General features: G+C 41.0%; 1 protein-coding gene across 1 annotated transcript; it reads right to left on the bottom strand.

Moving 5' to 3' along the window:
• Positions 1-5,386: 5,386 nt before the first annotated feature.
• Positions 5,387-6,699, bottom strand: LOC123773855 (uncharacterized). Its single transcript, XM_045767772.2, has 2 exons — positions 6,414-6,699; positions 5,387-5,814 (listed from the first exon to the last, which is right to left on the bottom strand). Exons 1-2 carry the CDS (start codon positions 6,590-6,592, stop codon positions 5,571-5,573), a joined length of 423 nt encoding a protein of 140 aa, XP_045623728.1. The 5' UTR covers positions 6,593-6,699; the 3' UTR covers positions 5,387-5,570.
• Between the last annotated feature and the right edge of the window lie 6,013 nt (positions 6,700-12,712).

The following is a 12,712-nucleotide window of genomic DNA, read 5'->3' as shown; positions in this document are numbered from 1 at the left end:
CGTAATGTCTCTGGAACGCGGCAAGGGGATACACACTTTATTTATGTCTGTCATATATTTTCCTATATTTATAGCTGTACTCTGTTGCTTTTGTGATGCACTTGGTACTGTTGTCTCTGCATATAAGGGTGTTGGAAAATGGGATTATGTATGAAACTTAACCACGATATGATTATCAAAATTAGGCCTGGATTTGATGAGTTGATGAATTGTTTAAATTATGAGTAATGTTTTGTCACATTTTGCGATCCTGGTTATGAAGTAGTTTTGCGTTGTGATGGAATCTGTTTTCTTGGCGTGACAGTAGTGCAGCATGCTTGGTATCTGGCCATGATTGGGGATTGGAGGAAGGGTGTTGTGGTGGAGTGTGGCATATGTGGGTTTCAGTCTGAGCGCAAGGTCGTTGGGAGTTTGGTTCGACAGTTTTCTTACTCTTAGTTCCGGTCGATGTGGATCGTGGCAAGTCAGCCTGCCGCAAACCACACCCAAAGGGTCCGGAGTCGAGAATCGAACCTGGGCTCTTTGGATTATGATCCCCGAGCGCTGTACGCTCGGCCGCGAAGACCTCTGAGTGTATGTAGGTGGGGGAGGGGGTGTACTCGCATAGATGTACGACCCTACATGTGCTTGCAGGGTCGAGTTAGACGTCTAGCCCCGCCTTCCTAACGTCCTTATATTAATGCAATGACTTTTTTTTCTTACGTTTTCATCATATTTTCATTAAAAATTGTAATCGAATTAGCTTGAACAACTTCTACATCTAACCTATTCCACTTATTGACAGCTCTAACACTGAGAAGTTCTTTCTGGATTTCCGAGGAACCCACAATGGGTGTTTTAAGGCAAGTGTTAAAGAGAACATTGTTATAATGATTCTCATATCCATTTCTATATTTGGTTTTGGTAGGTTCGATTGCATGTCTTCGGCAGGATTATTATTATTAACATCTTTATTGACAAAATTAATTACAATTTTGCCTAATCTGAGGATTTTGATAGTCTTATTAAAGTGAGGATAATGCTGGTATTCACTGCCACACAGGGCAGAGGGTCATACACAAGACAATAGGTCTAAACTGTAGGCTGAAGCACATATATATATATCATGGTTACAATCAATGTTTTAATGTATGGATATGCGAAAACAACTTTCTACTGTGCACTGCCACACAAGGGCAGGGATGGGTTCATAAGTCATACAGCTTAGAAGTAATATAAATAAAAATAAAATTTGTTCTTCATTCTTTAAAATGGACAAGCAAATTTTGGATAAATTGTTAGGATGTCGTCCAGAACACCTGAGTCAATAAAATAGTTACACAGTTGGTGGTACAAGAGGCCAGGAGGTCTAAAGTCCTTTACGGTTTCACATTCATCAATATAGTGTTCTAGTGAATGCATTAAAGGTTTATCACAGAGTTTACAATCTGAATATTCTGGTAGTGGCTCAGCCTCACTAACCTGCCAGATGTGTCTATAGCCAAGGCGAATTCCCGCAATGACTACATCACATTGCCTGGTTCGGTTACTGTGCTGACCATACAAATACATATTATTACAAAACTTGTCACAGCTTTTAATACTGCAGCTTTCAGGTCTCTGGGCATTTCTTAGTTCTTCTAAATCTGAATTAATTTCTTTAATTTGTATGTTTCTAATAATTGCATTAGATAGTCCAAAGTCATAATCAATGTTTTCTTTCCTGCAAGCCTCATTGGCCAATTGATCTACAAAGTCATGTTTTCCAACTCCAACATGGGATGGGATCCACACAAATTTTATACAAGAGTTATTATCATTGGCAAAAATTACATTCCATTTAATATTACAAGCTACTTCAGATATACATTGTGATGGGTTATTTAAGGACTGCAGAGCACTTTTAGAGTCACAGAGAATAACTCCACCACCATTGAGCTTAAGATACTCAGTGGCTAGATAAATGCCCAATAGCTCGGTCTGTGTCGTGCTTGCCCAGTTGTTCAGTCTCTGTGTACTAGTCATGATCATTTCAGAGCAGGAGGCGCCCATGTTCCCGACACTAACAAACATGATATAACTCTATCAGAGTCTCCAGCACACACACACACGTTATGTCTAGTTGATTGACAGTTGAGAGGCGGGGCCAAAGAGCCAGAGCTCAACCCCGCAAGCACAAATTGGAAAGTACAAATAGGTGAGTACACACACACACAATGACCTAAAGGAGCAAGTTGTAGAGGCTAACTCCATTCATAACTTTAAGAGCAGGTATGATAGAGAAATATACCAGGAGTCATTGCATTAGACAACCAACGGCTAGAAAAGTGGGGGTCCAAGAGCTAGAGCTCGATCCAGCAGGCAGAAATAGGTGAGTACACACATGGCTTTGTGGTCGACTAAACTCATCCTCTCGAGAAGAACATCGCATTTTTGACGTGTAAATCCGATGAGGCCAAACAAATGAGTTATTAAAAATTACAGCGGCTCGCAAAATTGACGCTTAAAGGAAACAGACATAGGAATGTGCCTCAGTGCCAATAGTGACTGCCCAGACAGGTACAAGAGGAGTGTTGTCAACGCTTACGTCGACTGGGCTCTCAGCCACAGCTCAGGAAGGAAGCAAGTCGATGAAGAGCTCTATAAGGTAAGGCAGGTCCTAGTCAACAATGGCTTCTCTAACGGTTTTGTTGATGACGTCATAAAAAGAAAGGTGAAATGCCATGCAACCTCTGAAGAGTCAACTAACACAATAATTGTACTCCCTATTAGACTATTTTACAAGAACTTCTTTTCGACGGCTCATAAAATGGAGGAAAGGGTCCTGAAAGACATTACTGATAGGAACGTTATCTCTACAAACAAAAATCAGAAAATACGATTGACAATTTACTACAAAAACAAAAATACAGCCAACCTACTCATGAAAAACTCTCCAGACACCAAGTATAACGCCCTGAGGGAAACCAACGTCGTCTATGCCTTTGCACGTCTATGACATGCCCGCTAGGGGACTGTAAGCCCCAAAGAACTCAGTATATAGGCAAGACAACAACGTCTCTTTCTAGGCAATGAACTATGCACAAACAACAGGGCTCCATCAAGGAACATATAATCTCTTCTCACAACCAGACTATCACCAGAGAGATCTTAACAAGCAACTCAGAAATCATCGATAAATACAGTGATAGCAGGAGACTCGACATCAGCGAGGAACTACACTTCAAAAAGTCAACACCAGCAATCAATAGCCAATTAATGCACAACTATATTCTACCCACTTCAAGATCACGTACCAACATAGAAGTAGCAAGAGGATGTATGGGCCAATAGGTCTTCCACAGTTACTTTCATTCTTATGTTTTCATATCCAATTTATACCCATTGATTCGTGTTCTGTCTTAGCTTTGTCACCTCACCCAAAACTTTTGTGCCATATTACATCACCCAAAGCGAGTATAAGTATGATGAATTTTATGTGTAAACTAAGTCTTTGAAAATGTAATAAAAATTACGAAACGCGTTCAGGCGTCAGAGCAGAAATATAGAATGAATTTCGGAGAGTTAATTTATCAATTACCCTCGACAGTGAAGAAGAACGTAAGAAATATTGAGAAGATTCGTGTTAGAATTATTAATTTTACCCTTTCGGTCATATTCAACAACACAAGTTTACAAGAAAGCCTGCTACCATTATATATATATATATATATATATATATATATATATATATATATATATATATATATATATATATATATATCTGCATTTGGGTGAGGTGATATGTTACAACAGTTTCGGATGAGGTGAAAACAAACTTTCAACACAAGACAGAACACGAAACAATGGGTATAATATTTTGTGATTATATATATATATATATATATATATATATATATATATATATATATATATATATATATATATATATATATATATATATATATATATATATATATTATAGCGTGTGTGTGTGTGTTTTCTGACTTAATTCTATTCTGGGTAAATGAGATTAAATTATCATAATTTTTGTTTCAGACTTAACAAAACTTTATACAAACAATATTATATATCTTTTACTACAGGAACAAAACTTAACTTTCTTAGGGACAAAGTAATATCTATAAAATTCCTGAACTATTTGTAATCTTGATTTTTCATAACAATATTCTATAAAAGTCCATTTATATATTCTAACAAAGAATATATAAACATTCAAATCAATTGCATACATCTATGCATGCATTCAAAAACATCTACAGGATTTAGATTATCAAAATACTGTTACAGTATGTCCCAGCCCACCTCAAATCACCATATACATTCATCCTATAGAGTAATGAACAATCTTATTTAGAGCCTCACAGTGAACTGTGAGGGCTGACACAGTCTCTGTATATCTTTTTAGTTTAGTTCATTTATTATGCACCCCATACCCATCTTGTGGGCAGTAATAGAAAGGGTTACAGAGGCACATAATGGGCTCAGGGACTGAACCCCACAATTCATTTAGCTAAGCAAGTTACAATCTTGATGAGCTAGATACAAAATTTCAGTATAAGTCGTCACATCAACAATGGGTTCGAGATCGTCTGTATATCTAAAATCTCAATTGCCATTAGGCTACATGTTAATATAGCCAAGTTAGGTTATATACTCAGCAGTCCATAACAATTAATATGGCCCAGTTATTTGAAATAATCAGTTATCCACACAATTATAAGCATTTATCAATGTATCCTTCAATGCAAGGATGGCCACCTGCAAATCGTGCATTGTCTAAATAATCTCCTACCATCTGCGTCATCCTATGCTATTTGACACTGCACCTTTTTATATGTTAAACACTTATGTATAATTATACTTATGTATAATTCTGAAGCAGACACGTAGTCCATCATGTGGACAGAGAGCCTTTACGCGATCAGTCTCAGTCCTCAATATCGTCCCACTCTATCACTGACACAGTAGGCGGCGGTGGCGGCTTTGGGTTCCCGCCAACTGTTCCAATGTTATTCAAATTTATAATATTCCCTTCCACATCCATATATTAGTTGATTAGGTCCTGTACTAGATATCTACATTTAACATTGTTCTCCAGTCTTAACTTTAAGCCAGCAAATGTACATGGAAATGTTTATCTTATACTCTTGGCACTGTTGTTCCTAAATTTTTTCAGGAACCTCACACATTGTCAGTGCAGCGTACACAAGCCAGCTACTTCCTTGGCGCCACTTTCAAATGTGCTCATCACCATTTCTTCATAATTTTTCCCGTCAACAAACACTGATCGTGTTCTTTAATGAATATGCCAAGCCTGTAGTCTTTGCGATATGAGAAAAATGCCTTTACAACCTTTTATGAGCCCCGATAGTCTCTAGCACAAAGAAGGAAGTTGAAACATTGGTAATATTTTAATATTTATTGAATAATATAACTTAAGTCCACGGAAATTGAGTCCAAACAAATATTACAGAACAATGACGTCTAAATACATGACAGATCAATTAAATTCCTTTGTCGTTGTATTGCATAGCGAAAGCCTATAGTAGGTAGGCCCGAGTGCTAGTGTGGGGGCACTGTCTATAGGCCTACTTGCCGAAGCATCCCTGGCTGACGCCCGGGGCGATGCAGTAGGCTGTGGCGGTGATGGTGGTGCCGGTAAGGTAGGAGGTGGAAGTGAGGGTCAAGGTGCTGATATATGACGACCAGATGGTGAATTTCCGGCCCTTTCGATCCGACACTAGCCGGCCGGCCGGCTGGTCCACCTCCTCCACCTCCGCCCGGCTGGGTAGCAGGTCCAGTGCCATGTCCTCCGACAAGTTCTTCAGATTTCTGTTGTTGCAAATTTGTAATTGTATCAGGTGTTAATATATTCATAATTAGTTCCCACCTCTCTGACCCGTTCACTCCATTATCAACAACAAAAGTGTTGTTTATCTTTACACACAAAGTTTAGATAAAGATGAACAAAGTTTATCTTTACTTTGTTTATCTTTTCAAAAACGAAAGTTGCTACTTTGGCATCTGTATGGATATGTAGACAGGCCAGCTGCCGCAGAGACTACCTCTACCACCTCTTCTACAACTACTTCTACCACTGACAATTAAACTACAACAGCTATTACTACCACCACTACTGTTATACAATACCATTCAAATTATGGACTGTGGCAGTGTTGGGGGGGGGGGGTTTCTTGATGGAAATCCGTTCTGATTTAGCTACGCTGGCTACCTTGAAGACTGAATACTTATGATAAATTGGCTAAATTGAAGACTTACTCAAGACTCAAGGTAAAGTGGCTACCTTGAAGACTTACTCAACACTCATGGTAAAGAGGCTAACTTGGAGACTTACTCAAGACTCATGGTAAAGAGGCTACCTTGAAGACTTACTCAAGACTCATGGTAAAGAAGCTACCTTGAAGACTTACTCAAGACTAATAGTGAGCGACTTTTTCCTGCGCCCCTGACATGCCGGAGCATTAAGCGATGTAGAGAGGCAGGTGGAGATGGCGGTGAGGGTGGTGGTGGCGAGGCGCTTGATGGAAGTGGTGGTGGAGTAGGCGAAGAGCAGTCTCTCCTGCCTCTTATCTCCCTCAATCCTCTGCATCCCTCCTGCTGCTGCGAGACCCTTGGTGTCCTTCCCGGACCCTTCGGCGTCCTGGCCCGCCACCACAGCCAGGCCTAACAGGCAGGTCGTCACCACCACACACACCTTCATCTGTGGGGTGTGATATATTCATGTTAGCTCTGTGATGGAGTTACGGGTTCGGCATGGATGTGATGGCTATGTTTATTTTTTCCTTCGGGCTACGAAGGGGGGAAAAAGCAGACCCACAGACCAGGCAGTCGCCAGGGAGGACTGTGAGAGTAAAATCACTCTCGAAATTGTGAACTGGGAAAGAAATTTGAGTTATTGAGGTCTCATTTCAATGAGGATCCTGTTAAATAATGACTACCACGTACGATAGTTTGGTTTCGATTAATAGTATTTAAAAACATTATTATAGGCAAGAACCTTTAGGAAAGAGTGGTATAATAAATTCAATGAATTAGTTATATAGTTGATTAGACAGCATGCTAAGTCTAAGACAAATGATAGCTAGATGCAGGCGATGAGTCACAATAACGTGGCTGAAGTATGTTGACCAGACCACACGCTAGAAAATAAAGGGACGACGACGTTTCGGTCCGTCCTGGACCATTCTCAAGTCGATTGTGAATGACTTGAGAATGGTCCAGGACGGACCGAAACGTCGTCGTCCCTTCATTTTGATAGCTAGATATTCAGTAGTACAGCGCTCAGAGGAACGGTGGCGACGTTCTTCACAAAGTTTGCTGCCAGAATCATTTGTCAACAATGTACAAGGAACGAACATGTTCTGTTCATTCCAAAACAACTTAACTAATTACTTACGATGGTTGATGATGAGATTTGCATCACTGATCTCTATTCCAAGATATATAAGATTCACGCACCCCTGCGGGCACTTGTTAAATATATTAATCTAACAATTTACAAAACAGAGACATTAAGTGAAAGGACACATGCCCAGTTATTTCTGTCCCGCCCGGGAATCGAACCTGAAATTCTCAATTTTGGGTCGAGAACGAAGCCAACCGTACTACGAGACCCTTAAACTGCTATCAGTGACAAAATCTATAAAGAAGATTACCATTGTCTTATCAACAAAGAAAATATGACCGTTTTCCTATTGTCTGAGATGGAGACAATTGCAGCCTCATGCAAAGCTTACATTTTAGTTCCCCTTTCTACAAAGAACGTCGCATTTCGCTCGTATGCATTACATAAGGCCAAAAATTGTCGTACTAGAAAATGGAAGCGACTGGCGAAAGTGACGTATTGTCCCGTTTTCTGTTTTGGGTCCTCTGGTAGGTTAGGAGAAGGGCACTTTACATTGACCGTTTTCTTAACGTTGGGAAACCTTAAGACGGACTGAGTTGTCCTTGTGTCCCACACTACAAACGTCGCCTGCATGACGTCACAATGTCCATAGGTGGTAAAGGTATATCACAAATAAAGTTTCACATTAACATACTGAAGAACATAGTCCATAGAGCTTAATACACCCCTCTTTAGGAGTAGTTAGTTCGCCTGCATTAATAATGGTCCTACTGATGCCTCTACACAGAACACCATCCTTCCTCTTGGATAAATAATCCTGTATCCATCCTGGAAAATTGAATGTAATTCATAATTCGGCAAGTTTCTTCAATATTGTTTCATCGTTGGCTCCATGGATAGCTGACGTAAGGTCAATAAGTTGTAAATGGGGGTTAATAATGGCTACTAATGGTCAATAAAGGTCCAAGTGGTCAATAAAGGTTGTTTGTGTCCTATCCTGGGAGTGTATAAAATATTCTGTCAGTAAAGCTTTATGTACTACACTTATAAACCCACATTAAGCTTAGGAATTGCAGGCGATGAGTCACAATAACGTGGCTGAAGTATGTTGACCAGACCACACACTGGAAGGTGAAGGGACGACGACGTTTCGGTCCGTCCTGGACCATTCTCAAGTCGATTGTGATTCAGTCCTTCATTTTCTAGTGTGTGGTTTGGTCAACAAGCCTAGGAATTATCCACTCTGAGATGCCGCAGAGGGCGCTGTGCTCCCCCTAGTGGACTAGTGGCGACGCTGGAGCTTCTCCAAGACAATTATCCAAGAACTGACGCCATTGTTCATGATGTGAGAGTAAGAGAAGCCAGCGTTCTCAAGGTTCCCTGCGGGAAGAGACAGGCCAGCGTTCTCAAGGTTCCCCGCGGGAAGAGACAGGCCAGCGTTCTCAGAGTACTCTGCAGGGTGAGAGAAGCAAGCGTTCTCTAGCTATCCAGCAGGGAGAGAGTGGACCCAACATCCTCTCCCGTGGAGGGAGAGTAGCGAGCGTTCTCGAGGTACCCGACTCTTTGGGAGAACGACAGGGACCACAGTGCCTTCGTATCCAGTACCTAGAAGAGGACGGAACACCTAACATTAGCACCAACCTTGACGCACAGGGGGGCACAATGGACACCAGTTCGAGTCCCAGCGCCTATATATACCCTGCCTCTCTCTCGCTGCATTCGGGAGATTGTAATGAGGGAGGAAGGGAGAGAGGGAAATTATGCATCTCGCCCCTCGATGAATAAAGCTCTTGGATAACATGGCCAAAGATGCCCCCCGAGCTTGCCCTCCAGCCGTCAAGTACCCCGCCCCGCCCCTTGTCCTACAGGTGTCGTGTGTCCTACGACCAGATATTCTAAACCTTTCATGTGCCCATAAATGGGAGCTAAATGGGTTTCGATTGGTGGTACATAAGGCGGGGCGGAATATCTATGTTGTTTCCTGGTGCAGGAGGTAATGCTGTCATTTTATGCTGGTTTATCACCAGTGGTTATTTTTAGCTGAGGCTGCAGATGGCGGGAGCTGGGTGTGTAACACTTGTTGGGGCGTGTTAGTGGTTGGTGGTGGTGGTGGTGTGTTGTGGTGGTGGTGGTGTTGTTATGGTGGTGTTGTGTTGTGTTGTGGTGGTGTTGTTATGGTGGTGTTGTGTTGTGGTGTTGTTATGATGGTGTTGTGTTGTGTTGTGGCGGTGGTGGTGTGTTGTGGTGGTGGTGGTATTGTGTTGTGGGAGTGTTAGTGGTGTGTTGTGGTGGTGGTGTTGTGTTGTAGGAGTGTTGTGGTGGTGGTGGTATTGTGTTGTGGGAGTGGTGGTGGTGTGTTGTGGTGGTGGTGTTGTTATGGTGGTGTTGTTGTGTGGTGGTGGTACTATGGTGCTGGTGGTGGTGTTGTAGTAGTGGTGGTGGTGTTGTTGTGTTGTGGTGTTGAGGGAGGTGGTGTTGTGGTAGTGGAGTTGTTGTGTTGTTGTGGTGATGGTATTGTGGTTATATAACGTACAAAACGCGACATTTTAGTTAAGAAGATGGGTTAAATATGTTTAACAACCAAACTTAATAACCAACTATTAACATACACAAAAACTGAAGTTCCCAAATTTTCACGGATAGAATTTACCGAGACCTCGAAAAGATCTTTGTTAAAATGCAACAAGAAGATGGCCAAATAAGCCCAAGACTGTGATATTTAGAACACATTACCAGCCGGTCATCTGTTCTACATATGCGAAGTCTTCCTGATAACAGGCTTGATAGCCGGCTCTCCGGATGACAACAGCGAGAGGTGCCGGATGGAGAAGACACCCAACCCACGCCCAGTGGGTACACTGCCCCAAGAGCAGCGCCAATTCAACCCATAACCAACATCAATGTTGACTCACAACTCACCCTGTCGTTGAAGATATTAGGATTAACGCAGTTAAACAAAAATTATTAGGAATAACACAGTTTCAAACAAATTATTAGGATATTAGGATTAACGCAGTTTTAACAAAATTATTTGTATATTAGGATTAATGCAGTTTTACAAAATATTAGGATATTAGGATTAACTTTGTTTAAAAAATATTAGGATATTAGGATTAACGCTGTTAAAAATGATTAGGATATTAGGAATAACGCAATCTAAAAAAATTATTAGGATATTAGGATTAACGCAGTTATAAAAAAAAGCATGTGAAGACGTAGGCCGACATGAAAAGGCTGGATATATATAGATTGACTAATGTTACTTAGATATATATCCAGTACAACAACCACATCAGGGGCTAGTTTGTCTACTACTGAAGACTATATTCGATGGTTCCCATGTAAAAATTAGCGAATAACACTCCTAGGGGGGAGCCCATTGCTACTCCGTCTATTTGTAGATACATGTCTCCTTGCGGACTGATGGAAGGAGCTTCCTTTATACATGCCTCGAGAAGACTCTTCAAGTGTGGCTCCGGTATGTCTAATTTGGGGGTGCTCTCGTCTCTGTATACTCTGTCCAGTATCATTCCTATGGTTGTGTCGACTGGGACGTTGGTAAATAGGGATTCGACGTCCAGGGAAGCAATGATTCCATCGGGCTGAGTAGTTTTAATTAATTCTAGGAAAGCTGCTGATGATTGTAGATTATAAGAGCCTTAGACTTGAAGAGCCTTCTTCCCCCTCCAGAGGGGAAATGTCCGCTGGCAACCCGTTCTCGCAAATTCGTAAAGTCAATATTGACTTATTAAATAAGTGCATAGGTGACATACTAAACATAATAGATACCCTTAAAAAGCTTCATAGAAAACACCGACCTTACCTAACCTTGTTAGTATGTTAATATAAGCATCTTATTGCTTCGTAATTACAATTGTTACTTAACCTATTATAGGTATAGGTTAAGTAATAATTGTTATTACGAAGCAATAAGATGCTTATCTTAACATACTAACAAGGTTAGGTAAGGTCGGTGTTTTCTATGAAGCTTTTTAAGGGTATCTATTATGTTTAGTATATCACCTATGCATGTAGTTATAAGTCAATACTGACTATACGAATTTGCGAGAACGGGTTGCCGCTGCATCCTCCTCGGTTCCTGCCCGACGTCGGAGGAGTTCGAAGAAATCTTCAGCCTCTAGGAAGCAAACTTTCCTTTATTTCCTCTTAATGTTCTCTTTTTGTAAACGATCAAATATGTAACTGTGTAACCTTGTATAATATAGGAGAATTGAACTGCATACATACGTATGCAGAGTTTTTGAGACAGGTTGGCTGAGGCTTTGAGGCTGTGGGTCCCTATATATATATATATATATATATATATATATATATATATATATATATATATATATATGACATCATTAAAAGAAGCCTTGCCTCTGCTCAGTGTCCAGCAGAGAGAGAGCCCCGCAACCTACTGAACCGTGACTCTGTTAGCTTTGCCGGCCGACCAGACGGAATCACACTGCGACCGTGGAAGGGTGGCAGACAGTTGGCATGGGACTATACTTGTGTATCCACCCTGGCAACCACATACATCAACCTCTCTGCCAGCACAGCAGGAGCCGCGGCAACGCGCAGAGAAAGAGACAAGTCAGTCAAGTACAGGCAATTAGATCATCGGTACAACTTCGTTCCAATAGGGTCTGAGACCCTAGGCCCATGGGGGAGAGAGTGCAAGAAGGTTTCTCAAGGATCTTGGTTCCAAGCTCATTGACACCACAAGAGACCCTAGAGCAGCAAGTTTTCTCTTTCAGCGCCTCAGTGTCGCAATCCAGAGGGGAAATGCTCGCTGCATCCTCGGTTCCTGCCCGGCGTCGGAGGAGTTCGAGGAAATTTACACCCTCTAGGAAGCAAACTTTTTTTTGTGTCCTCTTAATGTTAATTTTTTGTATAAAATCAGATATGTAACTGTATAACCTTGTATAATAAAGTGTACACCATAAAAAAGGGGGGTGATAGGAGAAGCGAACACTCTTACGTATTCAGAGTTAAATGGCAAGTTTTTCCCTGAATGCTCTGTGTTCCCTTCTCTGAGGCTGTGGGTCCCTATAATTGCACCAGAGGTGGTACCCCCTATATATATATATATATATATATATATATATATATATATATATATATATATATATATATATATATATGTCGTACCTAGTAGCCAGAACGCACTTTTCAGCCTACTATGCAAGCCCCGATTTGCCTAATAAGCTAAGTTTTCATGAATTAATTGTTTTTCGACTACCTAACCTACCTAACCTAACCTAACCTAACTTTTTCGGCTACCTAAAATAACCTAACCTATAAAGATAGGTTAGGTTAGGTTAGGTAGGGTTGGTTAGGTTCGGTCATATATCTACGTTA

The sequence above is a fragment of the Procambarus clarkii genome, chromosome 91 (assembly GCF_040958095.1).
Source record: "Procambarus clarkii isolate CNS0578487 chromosome 91, FALCON_Pclarkii_2.0, whole genome shotgun sequence".
Lineage (NCBI taxonomy): Eukaryota > Metazoa > Arthropoda > Malacostraca > Decapoda > Cambaridae > Procambarus > Procambarus clarkii.
This window is presented reverse-complemented; position numbering and strand designations above follow the sequence as displayed.

Excerpts from the sequence above, each read along its gene's own strand:
- LOC123773855 (XM_045767772.2), bottom strand. The coding sequence starts at position 6,592 with ATGCAGAGGATTGAGGGAGATAAGAGGCAGGAGAGACTGCTCTTCGCC. Across the intron at positions 5,815-6,413 it reads TCGCTCACTATTAGTCTTGA|AAATCTGAAGAACTTGTCGG; the intron begins GTAAGTCTTCAA and ends TTGCAACAACAG.